Source organism: Ambystoma mexicanum, chromosome 10 (assembly GCF_040938575.1).
Source record: "Ambystoma mexicanum isolate Mex_15411 chromosome 10, UKY_AmexF1_1, whole genome shotgun sequence".
NCBI lineage: Eukaryota > Metazoa > Chordata > Amphibia > Caudata > Ambystomatidae > Ambystoma > Ambystoma mexicanum.
In genome coordinates this window covers 62,178,724-62,195,226 of record NC_090932.1, presented here as the reverse complement: position 1 = coordinate 62,195,226, position 16,503 = coordinate 62,178,724, and the positions used below count along the sequence as shown (strand labels likewise).

Genomic DNA, 16,503 nt, shown 5'->3' with positions numbered 1-16,503 from the left:
TGCTGTGCACCACGGGGAATGGGGGGGGGGCTGGACTATCATGATTTGTGGTTATAATCAGTAACAGTGCACGTGAAACTTTGCCTGGTGAGTTGCTTCTTCTAGCAGAGCACTGTTAAAAGTAGGATTCTCTGTTCAAAGTCAGTTACCTTTGGTGTCAAATTCTGGCAAAGCAGGTCCTTAAAAATCCTGCTGAAATACATGGCCTCTTTTTGTGATTTCGTCCACCTTTTATGCACACACCAATCACGTGTCGAAACATCCACCATCTTTGGGAGAAATTGTATAAAACCCTGTGGAGGTGAATTTGTCCCCAGGTGTCTCAGCATTTCGACACCTACCAGCAAATTTGCAATGAGCAGGATTCGAGGGGCAAAGTGGACCTCGCGGGCTTTCCCCCATGTTTCCCCGACGCCCATCATTAACTGACACAAGGATGTGCCTGCAGGCGAGTGGGGTCCGGGTAAAAGGGGCACACATGCAGCCCACCCCTGCATCTCTCACTGTTGCGTGCATTCCTAAGCCCTAGGAATGCATTGGTTGGCTGACTTCATCTGGGTGGGAGGAGGAGCCTCCTGCCTATGTGGGATCAGGAAGCACATTTGTAGTGGGGGTTGTGGGAGGTCTTAACGAGCAGGTGACTGTAGATTATTGTTATTTCTGCATCCTTTTTTTACGGATATGAAATGTAAAAACTTTGGGCCTGATTTACACAAATGTTTTAACATGGGAAAGTCCCATTGAAAACATATTTGTAAATCAGTCCTTTTTTTCGTTTTCATTTTTTGTTAAAGGGGTATTTCTTTGGGGATACTTGTTTAGTGAACGTGTTCGTGGCCATGGTGTTTGCAAGCCTTGTGTCTGATGTGACATTTTGCTTGTTTTTTTTCTTCTTGGACATTGTGTTTGCTAGCCTTGTTTCTCGTGTGACTTTTTGCTTGTTTTTTTCTTCTTGGACATTGTGATTGCCAGCCTTGTTTCTGGCCTGACTTTTTGCTTGATTTTTTTCTTCTTGGACATTGTGTTTGCCTGCCTTGTTTCTGGTGTGACTTTTTGCTTGTTTTTTTTCTTCCTGGACATTGTGTTTCCCAGCCTTGTTTCTGGTGTGACATTTTGCTTGTTTTTCTTTCTTCTTGAACATTGTGTTTGCCAGCCTTGTTTCTGCTGTGACTTTTGGCTTGTTTTTTTACTTCTTGGATATCGTGTTTTCCAGACATGTTTCTGGTGTGACTTGTTGCTTGTTTTTTTCTTCTTGGACATTGTGTTTGCCAGCCATGTTTTTGGTGTGACCTTTTGCTTGTTTTTTTTTCTTCTTGGACATTGTGTTTGACAGCCTTGTTTCTGGTGTGACTTGTTGCTTGTTTTTTTTCTTCTTGGACATTGTGTTTGACAGCCTTGTTTCTGGTGTGACTTTTTGCTTGTTTTTTTTCTTCTTGGACATTGTGTTTGCCAGCCATGTTTTTGGTGTGACATTTTGCTTGTTTTTTTTTCTTCTTGGACATTGTGTTTGACAGCCTTGTTTCTGGTGTGACTTGTTGCTTGTTTTTTTTTCTTCTTGGACATTGTGTTTGACAGCCTTGTTTCTGGTGTGACTTTTTGCTTGTTTTTTTTCTTCCTGGACATTGTGTTTCCCAGCCTTGTTTCTGGTGTGACATTTTGCTTGTTTTTCTTTCTTCTTGAACATTGTGTTTGCCAGCCTTGTTTCTGCTGTGACTTTTGGCTTGTTTTTTTACTTCTTGGATATCGTGTTTTCCAGACATGTTTCTGGTGTGACTTGTTGCTTGTTTTTTTTCTTCTTGGACATTGTGTTTGCCAGCCATGTTTTTGGTGTGACCTTTTGCTTGTTTTTTTTTCTTCTTGGACATTGTGTTTGACAGCCTTGTTTCTGGTGTGACTTGTTGCTCGTTTTTTTTCTTCTTGGACATTGTGTTTGCCAGCCTTGTTTCTGGTGTGGCTTTTTGCTTGTTTTTTTTTCTTCTTGAACATTGTGTTTGCCAGCCTTGTTTCTGGTGTGACATTTTGCTTGTAGCCTTGTTTCTGGTGTGACTTTTTGCTTGTTTTTTTTCTTCTTGGACATTGTGTTTGCCAGCCATATTTCTGGTATGACTTTTTGTTTGCTCTTTTTTCACTTTTTGTTTGCTCTTTTTTCAGAGAACCGTCTCTTTGAATACCAGGGAGACACTAAAATCACCAGGCGCCTCACGAACTTTGCAAGTCCGCTTATCAACATCCCCATGGGGTTTGCCTTCGACACCGCCTTCTATAATTACCTCTACGTAAGTACCCCCCCCACTCCTGGCTCCTGCCGCCATGTACTGAATGAACGTGTAAACACAGCACAGGCCCCTCAAAGCGCGACTTCGGTGTAATGCTCTGCTTTGCGCTTACTAGGCCTGACTCTCAAAGCACTTCTCTGCATCTGCACATACAAGGGGCACACATAGATGCACAGAAAAAAGGCAAACTGCATGCTCCTGATTCTCAAAAAGCAATTTGCGATGCTATGAATGAGGGCCAGTCAGTGGCAAGACCTGGGTGGAGAGGGGGCGTGACAGGTGCAATTGAGAGTTCACCCTGATTTTTAACTGAATGCTTTGAAGTGCAATTGTGATACACCTCTTTCCCCTGCGAGTGTGATCCCCTGCCAGGTTATAGGCACGGGAAAAGCATAATGTTGTCAGGGGTACTTACCAGTGGCAAGTCCACGGAGTGGCCTGGGGTGGCACGTGCCACACCTGGAATCTGATTGGCCACCCCAAGTGCCACCCCATTATCCTAAACCATGATCATTATGTGTGTGTGGGCTCTTACTTCATGCCACCCCTGCATATGTCAGTGCCCCACTTGGGCCACCCCAGTTAAAAGGATCTGGACACGCCACTGGTCCTTAGAGACTGTATAGTGCCCTGGCAGCATTCTCCTGCAAAGAATAGAAACATGCATTATTTTCATGAACGCTTGAGTTCATATATCACTTCCGAGCTCCCCAACAGAGCTGCAAAATGAGGTCTTGCCAGAGGCTGATCTCAGCTATGCGCCCAAGTGGGTAACCCTAACTAATGAATAGCTTAGTGATAAGTGCTTGCACATCACTAATGCATTCATAAGTAGGCTGGCTGTAGGCACTGTGTGCTACAACCAACCCCATGCATGGCCTGAAGGCATGCACTTGGGTCATGCCCCGAGTCCCCCGAATCTCCCCCAGTAGCGAGTAGCCATGGTCTACTCTGGTCAAAGTAGCCACTGGGCATGGCCACAGGACACACCCACTGGGTTCGTGGGTGTTTCAGCGGTCAAGTGAGGCCCACCCACAGTAGGACTGACTATGGCAGTGGGCCATGTACTTTAGGCCTATTGGGTGGCAAATGGTCTCCAGGCCTGAAGGTTTACAGGGTGCTCTGGCCAATTCAGCCACTGGGCTTGGCCTGAGGGGTCACAGTAGGAATCAGGGGTTTGGGATTTATGTTAATGGGTGCATTGGGTGGATTAAGGGTTTCAGCGACAATGCCAAGGTCGCCACTGGGCATGACAGCAGAGCATGGCCTGTAGGCGGGCACTTTGGTGATAGACACGAGAGGGCAAAAAAACTATGCCTCGATCAAAGCAGCCTCTGGACATGGCCTGCAGCTGAAGGCTCGCCATTGTGAAAGTATTTACTGTGAATGGCTGCAATGGGGGTGAAGTAGACCTTTGGCATGCACCCATGTCTTCCCCAGTGTGCCCATTGGCCAATGATTCTATAATACTGTCTATCACACAAAAAAGAATAGTGTGACTATTCATACCACTATAAAGCTACAACAGTGCTCCGAAATATTAATCTTCGCAACAATGTGACATATTGCACAGGTATTTCATTGTGTCCACATGTAAAATATAGATGTGTGTTTTCAAAATCCATCAGACTTTAAAAACATTAACCCTCACCGGGTGGCGAAATTCACACATGAGCAGATACACACTTGTCCTAGATGCAAATCTGGGAACGCTGATCATACACACATGTTCTGGTCCTGCAATGCACTCTACACGTTCTGGAAGGCAGTACTTGAAGCCCTCTCAGAGATAATCGAGACCACAGTGAGCCCAGATCCACTGGCTATACTCTTTGGGATATGGAATGGGGAAGCAATGAAGAACATGTCTACATTCTTAAATGTAAGTGTCATGGTGGCCAAAAAATGTTTTATTACAATGTTGGAATCACCACTCCCCACCTACGTTTCAGATGCGGCTGACCACACTCACATGGACACAGGCCTGTGAAGGAGATTATATCAACACTCTCCCAGTGCAGTCCGGCCCCAGAAATATATGGACAGCCTTTTGCAGTTATCTTAACAATAAAGAGGATACGGAACTGGACTCCCCTCACTCACCAACTCTACAAGACTAACCTATACCCCTACTTTGTGCTACACACCAGGCTAATAATTCATTCTGCTAAACAAATCTCGATTGTAATGTGAAAAAAAAGGAATCAGTGTATTAAAATGCATCTGTACATGCTTTTTTTTCTGTGTAGCTGCCACTACTGCTTGCCAATAAAGAAAAGTAAAAAAAAAAAACATTAACCCTCTGTGTTCTTTTATTGTTTCAGTTCTCTGACAATGGAGTCATTGTGTTCCAGCAAAACGCCTACGGTGCCGTGCCCACCTACGCCAACCCTTTCTACTTTCCTCCTAGTTCCCGGGCCACTCAAGCAATGATTGCACCTTTCTGGGCTAATGCCGATTTCTCAGCAGGCATGGGGGACCTCTACTACATGGTGAGGAAACATTGCAAATGCTGTCTTTTGGAGAAGCAAAAGCCACCCATGAAATGGGTAACCCTGTAACCTTTTTCCTCCTGAGTACTGCATTGCACCAAGCCACCTCCTTGTAGGATATCATTTGCCACCAGAAGAGCATGGCCCTGATGTACACGTACACAATAGGTTCACAATCTTCACAATGTGCACATTGGAGATCCGAAGGTCATTGGTGGGTTGCGATGTCCGTCCTACTTCTAGTCAGCGCCTAGAGGTCTATAGATGCCCTTATCTAGCGCTCGTGACAACCGCCAAGGATGGAGATCTGAGCACTCTCTGTGTTTGCGTATTTTCAGTCCAGTCAATGTGGGCATCATGGACGAGCACAAGGATCCTGGATCTTCACCCTTAGCGCCGACACCCTCAGTGGGGTGGCACGGTGGCCGCCCATGCTGCTCCCAATAACCCCCCCGCCCCCCAGCTCTCATTCCACAATCCGACTCTCACTCCTTCCCAACTACCCTCCTCCCAAAGCAACCCAACCCCCATCCACCCAAAGGATAGGCAGAGACCAGTAGGATGAGTGGGAGAAAAATTGCCACAGCAAACTTTATTACACATAAAGTCAGGAGTTAGCTTACAGGTGTTCCGTTCACGCTCAGGATTTTCTACTCTGAGAGCAAGCAACTTTCCCCCCCCGCCCCCTTGGGTCCTTGGGGGACCCGACGCGGGCGCCCAGTCCCTTCCTCAGCAGTCCCTCTCTACCCTTTGGCCATTTCTTTATTTTGCAATTTTTCTTTTTTCATTTCTTTCCCCAACGCTATTTAAGTGCAATTTTTTATTTCGTGCTTTACTTTCTTTCCATTCTTCATTTCCGCTTAGGCTCCTTCTAAAGGATGCGTTCCGGTCTTCTTTTCCCCTTCTTGCTCCCTTTCCCCTGGATTCTCTCTTCCCGTTTCCCCGGGTTGGCTTATTGATCATAGTTAACTTTCTCTCCCCAAACAGGTCTTCCTCCAGCCCATCCTGCCAGGGAGCCCCTCTCCCCCTTTCAGCCAAGACCCCGATCAGCCCGAGCTCTCCCCGCTACCTTAGTTGTCCGATCCCCTCCGGCCCCCATCGCGCCCTCCTGTTCTAGAGAGCCCCATCCATCAAGCGCATACCTATCCCCCAGAGCCCCAGCATCCTTCTTATCCCCCTCCTCTTCCCCCGCCTTTCGCTAAGGGGGGTCCACCCCAACTAACCCCCCTGCTCCTCCTGGCCCCTAGCCCCCGCACTCCAAGGCCCTCCCCCCAGGTTTCTTTTTGATCTCCTTAAGCTGCCAATCCCAAAGAGCCCCCTTCTCTTGAGCCCCCCCTATCTCCCAGGGCCCCCCCCCTTCCCCTCAGTTACCAACGTACTTGCCGGAGCCCCGTTTACAGTGCAAACTTTCAATTCACCCCCCCCTTGCTGACTTCATTGATGCTTTGCAATTTTCAGTTTCCAACGATGCACTTCCCATTTCCCCCACCCACTTTTGGAGTTGGAAAGGTCTTCCAAGCCCCCTAACCCTCCCCATTAACGTGGGCCTCCCCTGAGTCTAATACTCCTGGGCGCCGTTCTTAATAAACTGATGGCTGTGCAGTTCCCCTTGTGGTCTCCGCCAGTACTTTCTAATGGGAACACCAGGTAACATCCGCTGGGCTTGTCTGCAAGAAAAAACATCACACATCAGTACAACATTGTAAAGAGGGAGGGCGGGAGGGCAACGTAGGAGGGAAGCCGGCAGAGAGAGACCCTGCGTCTTCAGACCGGGTGTATTTAAGCCCCAAATGGGCGCGCGGGTGATGACGTCACCCACCCCTCCACTCCCTCACCAGGGTGGAGTGATGCCTGGCGCACACCCCCCCTCACCCCCACTCCTCGCGCCACCGTGCCTTGTGAGGCAGTCGTCACTAAGGGGGGGCCCCCGCCGAGGGGCCCTCCTTCGTAGGGCGCGGGAGCCCGTCGTAGCGCCGACACCCTCAGTGGGGTGGCACGGTGGCCGCCCATGCTGCTCCCAATAACCCCCCCGCCCCCCAGCTCTCATTCCACAATCCGACTCTCACTCCTTCCCAACTACCCTCCTCCCAAAGCAACCCAACCCCCATCCACCCAAAGGATAGGCAGAGACCAGTAGGATGAGTGGGAGAAAAATTGCCACAGCAAACTTTATTACACATAAAGTCAGGAGTTAGCTTACAGGTGTTCCGTTCACGCTCAGGATTTTCTACTCTGAGAGCAAGCAACTTTCCCCCCCCGCCCCCTCGGGTCCTTGGGGGACCCGACGCGGGCGCCCAGTCCCTTCCTCAGCAGTCCCTCTCTACCCTTTGGCCATTTCTTTATTTTGCAATTTTTCTTTTTTCATTTCTTTCCCCAACGCTATTTAAGTGCAATTTTTTATTTCGTGCTTTACTTTCTTTCCATTCTTCATTTCCGCTTAGGCTCCTTCTAAAGGATGCGTTCCGGTCTTCTTTTCCCCTTCTTGCTCCCTTTCCCCTGGATTCTCTCTTCCCGTTTCCCCGGGTTGGCTTATTGATCATAGTTAACTTTCTCTCCCCAAACAGGTCTTCCTCCAGCCCATCCTGCCAGGGAGCCCCTCTCCCCCTTTCAGCCAAGACCCCGATCAGCCCGAGCTCTCCCCGCTACCTTAGTTGTCCGATCCCCTCCGGCCCCCATCGCGCCCTCCTGTTCTAGAGAGCCCCATCCATCAAGCGCATACCTATCCCCCAGAGCCCCAGCATCCTTCTTATCCCCCTCCTCTTCCCCCGCCTTTCGCTAAGGGGGGTCCACCCCAACTAACCCCCCTGCTCCTCCTGGCCCCTAGCCCCCGCACTCCAAGGCCCTCCCCCCAGGTTTCTTTTTGATCTCCTTAAGCTGCCAATCCCAAAGGGCCCCCTTCTCTTGAGCCCCCCCTATCTCCCAGGGCCCCCCCCTTCCCCTCAGTTACCAACGTACTTGCCGGAGCCCCGTTTACAGTGCAAACTTTCAATTCACCCCCCCCTTGCTGACTTCATTGATGCTTTGCAATTTTCAGTTTCCAACGATGCACTTCCCATTTCCCCCACCCACTTTTGGAGTTGGAAAGGTCTTCCAAGCCCCCTAACCCTCCCCATTAACGTGGGCCTCCCCTGAGTCTAATACTCCTGGGCGCCGTTCTTAATAAACTGATGGCTGTGCAGTTCCCCTTGTGGTCTCCGCCAGTACTTTCTAATGGGAACACCAGGTAACATCCGCTGGGCTTGTCTGCCAAAGACCAGTCGCTGCGACCGGTGTCACCGCCATGACTCACAGCGGGCCACCGGCCGTAGTGAGTTCCCCCTCATGCACCTGGTCGCCTTAGCTCAGGAATCCCCGGTTAAACTATCAATGCGCCTTTCACCCCTTTCACTCCGTCCGCAACAGGCACGCAGGCCCTCCGGCTGACAACCGGTGGCGTGATGACTTGTGTCGCAGCCTTCCCCGCTGGTGCTCCTCCTGACTGTTTGCAGCTTACATGTGCAGGAGGGCCAACTGACCTGGCAGCGGCGTGCCGAAAGAGGTCTTCCCTTGACCGTTCCGTTCCATAAATGGAGACCCCCCTCCCAGATTTAGGTGGGGGTGGGGGCGTTTCGGGCCCCTAAAGGCTTCCTTTATTTGCAAAAAAAAAAAAAACCCAAATCGACACTCACCCCTGCCCCCCCACCGCTGTTCAATTGCAGCCCATCCCCTGCAGAGCATCCTTTAGGTTGTACACCATTGCCCTTACCCCCAACTTCGGATAAGTTAACTTTTTCCTCCCCGAAGCAACCCGCAGTTTTCAAACTAAACCAGGCATGCTTGACCCACCCAAAGCCCCTGCTGATTAGGAATTTCCCCAGTTTGGTGAACCACGCCAACTACGATAAGTAATGCACTTTTGTAAAATCTCATTTATTTTTTGACCATTATTATTGTCTACATTACCATCTAGTACTGATTGCTGATAGAACTGAGTTCCGGCTGAGCCCTTGTGCCCCTTAAAAGGGAATTGTCCTGTAGGCCCCATACCTTCGATTGTTCGTGCCTTGGCCTCCCTTGCGTCTGCCCCTTCTATTGTCAGTCCGGTTTGACCCCCCCTTCTCCTAGCCACTAAACCCCCACCTGCTTGTGCTCCCATCTCAAGCCGTGGTCACACTCCATGCTTTTCCTAAACCTTAGGTCGTTCCTCCGCCAAAACGTGACCCCCCACTTTCTGTGTTCCTCCACCACGCATTCTCTGTAGTGTTGAAGGGCTGGCCCCTGGTCGTGGTCCTTCTCCGTTATTATCTGCTCCATGACTCTGAATGCCGCCAACCAGTTCAGCAGGTTTTCATCAGGCCTCACCCTTTTACCGGCCTGCACTCTGCTCCCACATGACTGCAGGGTGTCCTGCCCTCGGAACACGTCCTCCGGTAGCCCGCCACCCCCTGGCGTTGGTGCCCCCAAACCGTTCGCTCGACCTTGCCTGTCCACGCTCCTTGTTATTGTTGGCTGTAGGACTCGCCTGGTTAACCTTGTTCCCTGTAGGAGATGACGAGCCCGAGTAGGAGGAGGCGACTGCAGCCCGGGAGCTGGTTGCTTCGCCGTCCGGCTGTGGGCCCCCCATCCTGGCCACCGCAGTTTCCCATCCTTCGGTCTTGGCCAGCACTGCAAATCTTGCCCAGGCCTCTGCGTTCATTATCTCAAGCGGATGCGGCAAGCGACCGATCTCGACCCTTGCTTCCACTGCTGCCTGCTCGTCTCCCATCTTCTCCCGGTCCATCATTAGAAGATGAAGCCTGGCGACCCTGTCTTCCTAACCCAAACTAGGGGGCTCGCCGCTGCTGCCACCTGGTGCGCAAAATACCCCGGCTCCTCTCCCTGTGTGGTACGTGAGCTGTCAGGTGGACCCTGAAGGATGAAAGAAACACGTTGAGCGAGTCGACAAACTGTTGTTGCCCCCCCCCCAAAACACCATACTCCAGGGCTATGTATTGTCCTTTCAGTGTGCTGAAAGACCTGCCAATTCCTCCATCCCCCCTCCCGTGTACCCTCAACAATCGCCCACTCCCCCTTCCTAGCAACCCCCCTGTAAATGTGCGCGTACTCTGCCCCTCCTAGTGACCCCCTCCCTTTGCCCCCTTCCCTCGCCCACCCGAGCACCCTTCTCCTACCAGAGAGAGAGGGGGATCAGGCTTGCGCGCCCTACCTTCACCATAGTCTAACCCGCGCCATTGTCCATCCCACATCTAAGCCTGTGGCGGAGATTGCACCCGTGCCGCTCCATCGCTTCCCCTTCCGGAGAGGGCGTGTTTGCCCATGCACCCATGCCCAAAATGCTCTGTCTAATCATAGCTAATCATGCGCGACCTTAGCTTGAATTCCCAAAATGGATGTGGCGTCGCCAGTGTAACCATGCTGCCCGGCAACCAACTGTGTCCACCAGAGGGCTCTGCCTGCTACCCAGAGCATCACCCCAAACGGTAACGACAACAAGCATTTCGCACCTGGCACGGTCTGGTCACTAGCACTGCCCCATCCCGTGGTTGCAACTGCCCTGCCTTGTAAGCAAGAAATTAACCCCCTTCAGACCTCCACCCATGCACCCTCCGTTGCGCGCGAACGATCCTCCCTTTAATCTGAAACCCAACAAGCAGTCGTTAGGCCCGACCACAAACGCCCACTCAGAGCCAAACCGGCAGTCAAGCGACTGCCTCCTAGTAACCACCAACCTGGCCACAATTCTATACTAATAACGTTGTACCCCCCCCCCCAGCCGTAACCTGACCCCCTAAACCTGTATGTGTCCAAAATCACTCGTGGTTTTCACTTGTTTTGCTGGAACTATGTTATTATGACTTGAATTATCGGGTAGGCCAGTGGGCTTTATGTGCTCATTCTGATCCTGTCATGGATATCTTTATGCCACATTTAAACGTGTGTTCGGATATGTTTGGCCAAGGCAGCAAGTCACTTTCATTTGGCTTTCTCTGGGTGATTTCAGCGCCAGCTGAAGAAGATTGGGTCGGAGGTGGCTCTTCTACCTCGCCGTTTTAGCGCAGGTCCATGCATTCTGCATGCTTGCAAAGGGTGGAGCGCGCGCATACATTGCATTCTTTTGCACGCCAATGGGAGTTCAGCATGTGCGTGGGCCCAGCTGTACTTGGCAAACCGCCTTGCCCCCGCGCAGTGACGACACCGAAAGCTGAAACCACTGGCAATTTTCGTCCGAAAAAACCCGGCCATCCCACATATTCATATAACAGTATTTGCCCCTACCTAACCCTCCTCCGCCGCCCCCCCCCTTGCCCATTAATCCCGTCCCGACAACGTCCACTCGGAGTGAGCGACGCCAGGCGCCATGCTCCTGACTCCGCCCCCTCGACCCCACACCTTTCTTGCAAAACGCCTTCCCTGCCTGAATTACCGTACGGAAACGCAGCACTGAGCCATGCAGCGCAGCCTGTGCCATACAACTTTTCTTCGTCGCACATTCCTTGCTTGGCCCCTCCGCTGTGTTTCTGGTTCCGTGAACGCTCCCCGCTTACCGGGCCCCCTATCCCTACATCAATGTTTAACATGCATCCCTGCGTCGTCCTAGGGAAAACAATGCGAGTCCGCGCCTTGACGGCAGCGCTGTAGCCGGCACCCAGATTTGCGACTACCCCAAGGGCAAGACCCGAAATGCTGACACACATAAGCAGTCCCAAAAAGCTCGTTCCCAACCTATGACTGCAAAATGGGATTTCAGAAGTTTGTGAACCCCGACCCACCCACGCTTGGAGTGCAAATAGCTTTAATTACAGTGCAAATAGCTTTAATTACAGGTCTTCCCAAGATGCCACCCAGTTCCCCAGCTGGAATAGTGCACGTGGCGCGGCGGCCCATGACTCTCTGACTATGCTGCCACACTTTAAATTTTTTACACACGGCGCGGCGCCCATGCATTCGGGGAAACATGCTGCATTACGTTGTCACCCCAAAGCGATCTCCCCACAACAAGGCATTTCCCCAGCAGCTCATTGTAGCCACTAGCAAATACACTGACCCCGTTGTATTGTATAAATACACCGACCGCACTGGCAAAACGGGCCCTACCGAACATTCCACATGGGCCCTTCGTTAAGAGCGAACCCTCCCCCCACCCCCAAATGTTTTTTTTTTTTTTTTTTTTATTATTTTTTTTTTATTTTATTTTTTTTTTTTTTAATCCCCCTGCGGTGACCAATGTACAGCTCGCACCGCGGCCACAAAGCCACAAAGTTCGACAAGGTAGGCCATGGCTGGAAAATCACTTTAAACCCACGCTGCCGACCACCCAACCAGCCTTGCGCCGCAACCCATTCTCCCCGTTCCCCTTGCCCAATCCGTGATAACAACCACAAGGCACGGATGTCACCTCACCAAACATCCTTACCCCCGCGGTGACACAAAGCACATGGCATGGAGGACGCAAGAGGAATTGAACGCCTTCCTATCACACAAAGCAGGAACGCAATCCTGGCCGCAAACGGAGATGAACGCCTTCCTAGCACACGAAGCATGAACGGAAACCTTCCTGTAATCTCTAATCAAGCAACCAACTACAACTTTTCCTATCAACCCCTTCTCCCAGTGCGATCCTAATGTACCACCTACCCCCCTTGTGGCAAACTCATCCCACCTGTGTATGCATACCCGTCCAGCCTTTCGCACACCCTCCCCTCTCATGCACCATGCCACTAGCCCTAGCTCCGGGAACACCCATCGATATGCCGACGGCCATAAGCCCATGCTGCACAGAGCAAAATTATCTTGATGAGGCAAAATCTTTCCTCCACAATTACTGTTTGCCGAATTTCGGCATGTTACGACCAAGGCACTGCGCGCCCCGCAGCCCCATGTTCCCCCCAAAAGGTCATGCCTGGGAAACAACGAGCGAAAGCCTTCCGCAGATAGCTCCTCCCAACGCTAGGCAGCAACACCAGAGATTACAACCGCCTCCGCCCAGACGAGGTCCCGGCTTCCAGAAAGCCCACCAATGGCATTCCAGAAATTGAAAACGGGACCATCCAGCCCTTTAAAATACATTTTGCCAACGTTTGGGGGCCATACTTCCCCACATGTCACGTCTCTGCCTCCCCATACACTTCCCTATGGGCACCTTTCCCTCTTGCGGCAGCGACATGCGATTACAAGCTGATCCCCCTTCTTTCCAGGGCCCCTCTGCTGGGTTTAACTTCCCACATACTGAGCCCCCCTTTGTAATTAATACCTGATAGCTCGTGCCTAAAGGAGGCGATCAGGGTTGGCTTATCTGCTCCCCAACTTCTGCTGTCTGCATCAACCGTACAACAATGTCTACATTTCATGGGTGTAAACGGTATTTGAAATATTAGCTATGTTCAACGGATTGGATCTAGTTCTTTTGCGAATAAACGTAAACAATTTGCGCATTGAAACCCACGACACCATGCCCCCACTCCCGCCTATACTCACCCGCCTGCATAGCTACATGCCCAAATGCCGTTTCCCAACTGCCGCCGTATGGGGCTTTAACTCGTGTCGACCCTGTGTATAGCGTGTTAACCCACCCTCATCCTTTAACTGGGCACGTGGAATTCGCCCGAAGGCCAATGTGGTAGGCAGTGCCTGCCACCTAGCCCCCACTCCAGCAGCCATTGGCCACGAGGGTTCACCCCCAATCGCCCCCCCCAACGCAGCACCCATAATGTACCCATTGCCCCCAGCTCCCCGTGCAACATGCTGCTGACAAATAGGCAATGGGAATTGATTGCATGAAACCCCATTTCGGCCCGACTGCCGGCTACCATGGCGAGGCAATCCCGTTAATTACACCCACGCACTTTAGAATTAAAACCGAGGCGCGTGCTCCCCGATCCTGTGCACGCTGCAAGCTTTACCGCCCGGGTCCACGCAGCACCCAGCCACCATCCATCAACATCCCTACCCCTCGCGCGTATTCATGTTCCCGTGGATAGCCTTAATGTGGCTGCCAAGACCGCCCTGCCTTTTCCACGTGCCCCCGTGTACCCCCCCCTTCGCATGCGCCCATCAAACCCACTATGGATCCGTGGCCCCTCCATACCCGTTCGCCTTCGCTCACCCGTACTTGCTTTGCTTCTTTACCGCCTGGAACCGGATCAGCTTGCACTGGAAAACCGAAGCTCCGATCTCCAACTTCCACTGGAACCAAAACAAGGCCACGACTGCGCCCAACACAGGACAGCAACAGGACAACAGCAACGTAGGAGGGAAGCCGGCAGAGAGAGACCCTGCGTCTTCAGACCGGGCGTATTTAAGCCCCAAATGGGCGCGCGGGTGATGACGTCACCCACCCCTCCACTCCCTCACCAGGGTGGAGTGATGCCTGGCGCACACCCCCCCCTCACCCCCACTCCTCGCGCCACCGTGCCTTGTGAGGCAGTCGTCACTAAGGGGGGGCCCCCGCCGAGGGGCCCTCCTTCGTAGGGCGCGGGAGCCCGTCGGTTTGAAACTGACCAGCCTCTCAATCATCTAAGTCCATACTTTGGACTGGATCAAGAGAGGACATCATCTGCCTGGGGTGTTCTTGCGCTACTTATGCCCTGCACCCCTTGTTAGTGCTATATCCAGTGATATGATATGATAGGTTATTTATAAAGTGCCGGATACCCAGAGGTTTCTAAGCGTGGACCTGGGTATCGAACCTGTGTTACTCTGTGTCGTCTTGCTTCCAAGGTAAGCATATTGCCCCTGAGCTATCCTCCCGAGACTCCCAATGTTACATCAAAATGTCGCCACCGTGCTTGGTTGAGCCATGAGTTTGTTCATTTCAGTACTCAAAGCACATGGCAGTTGCCGCAACAAATGAATGGAAACAAATGTTCATTGATAAAACTCTCAGCAACTGGCGCGAGGGTATCTCAGGTTCAGGCGGCTTTGTTAGTGGTGTAAACCCAAGACGATTGCTGCCTTTTGTCATTGTGTAGTTGGTTTCCGGGAAGTGGAGGAGATGCAGCCCTTGTGTGCCTGGCTGTAGGGAAGACTTAGGGTTGCCCTCTTGGTATGCCACACTATATGAGGGAGGGTTGGAGGACAATGTCAATGGCCCATGCGCAAGCTGACTGTGATCAACAGGGACTTGTTTTTCATGGATTCCAGTGAGGTCAGGTATGATCTCACATTGCAGCAAGCCTCGGAGCATGTGCTTCCGAGCAGCATCTGTGAGCTGGGTCATAACATCTTCCCCCAATTTCCTTTCCTAGGTGTTTTTTTTGTATGACCACCAGCCAATACCAACTGAGAAAAACACACGCTGGCTTGGCCTCCTTACCTTACACTGTTGCATATCGTTGCACGCATTATAGGGGAGTCTTCTCTAGAAGCAGTTCAGACATTCGAAGCACACAAGAGACATGGAGCGGACCCGACATATGAATGCCTGCAAGGGGTCGGGGGGATAGGGGAGGAGTGTTGCATGGCAAGGAAAAGGATAGGATCCATCAAGGTGAAAGGGACAGGGGCTCAAACAGGTAAAACTCTCCATGTGGCAAGATGATGGACCCCAAAAGCCACTCCTACTGAGCATTCTGCTCCTCTTGGCATGCTGTACAACCCTGAAACAATCCTGTTCCGACATTCCAATCATTCATTCCCTGATACCCTCAGCCACTCCATGATCTCCCAGGTTTGGGCTCTCCTAAATAAAAGATAGCTTTTGGTCAACATTTCAATACAACTTTATTGATTAGAATGCACGATTATATATGATAAGGTATCCTTTTACCTTATGATATTTTATTGTTACCATATATGATTGACCTAATATTTCATAAATCATAAGGTAACATGGAGACAAATGTCTCCATGTTACCTCATGATATGTATGTAATCTTGCATTATTTTTTATTTTTTATTTTTTTATTATTATTTCATACAGTTTAATTAAACATTTGAAATAAATGCATCGCTTACTGCAAAAATTAATACTTACATAACATCTTCACTTTTACATTAATAAAAAATATAAAGAAAGTGGACATTAAGCGAAACTACTGTATATTCCTACACTAGACTTGATCTCCAAGAAGACACTTCTCTGCATCCAACTTCTTTTGAAGCTTTTCCAAATACCTCGTGAGCGCTAGAGTTCGTTTTTTACAATCACTGTTGTGCATTTGGCGCCACCAGTCCTCGCTACTGTAGGTGGTACCTTTGTCCATTTCTTTCCTCAAGAAAAAAGTTCTCATATTTCTTAGGTGCGGGCAAAAGAGGACTAGATATTTTAGATTTTCTTCACTGTGATTGCAAAATCTACAGTTCATTTTTTCGGCATGAATCATTCTTCTTCGAACCAAGATTTCTTTTTTTTCGAATAGTTCAGTCTGAATTTTAGATACAACTTCCTCAAGCGTTTACATGGCCACATGTTCATGTAATTCGGAATTGTATTGACTCCTTTAGCTTCCACCGGCGAGTTGGCCATACATTTGTGCTTCGATCTTTTATCCACCGTCTCGATCCAATCCAATTGCAGGAGTTTTTTCTTTACTACATTTGGATTGCCCCATAGTGTTTTTTCATCAGAGGACAATTGGGCTAGGATGTCTTTACATTGCTGTCTCCATGAGGATAAAGCGGACTTCTGGTCTTGCATTTCTTTAGACTCCATTAGGACTTCGAAGGGAGCTAGTTCAGCCTCTTCTAGGGTCTTCCTATATAGGGACAATTTGTTCCACATTAACCTTGCGTTTAGTGAGGAAAGCCCCAACTCGTAT

The 16,503-nt window shown here is 50.5% G+C and overlaps 1 protein-coding gene across 1 annotated transcript in view; it reads left to right on the top strand.

The window, feature by feature from the left end:
• Positions 1-839: 839 nt before the first annotated feature.
• LOC138492811 (mucin-4-like) overlaps positions 840-16,503 on the top strand; it is a 50,914-nt gene continuing 35,250 nt past the window's right edge. The window contains exons 1-3 of the mRNA XM_069620164.1: positions 840-924; positions 2,152-2,276; positions 4,601-4,768. Coding sequence (XP_069476265.1) covers positions 840-924; positions 2,152-2,276; positions 4,601-4,768 — 378 coding nt within the window. The remainder of the gene's footprint in view (positions 925-2,151; positions 2,277-4,600; positions 4,769-16,503) is intronic.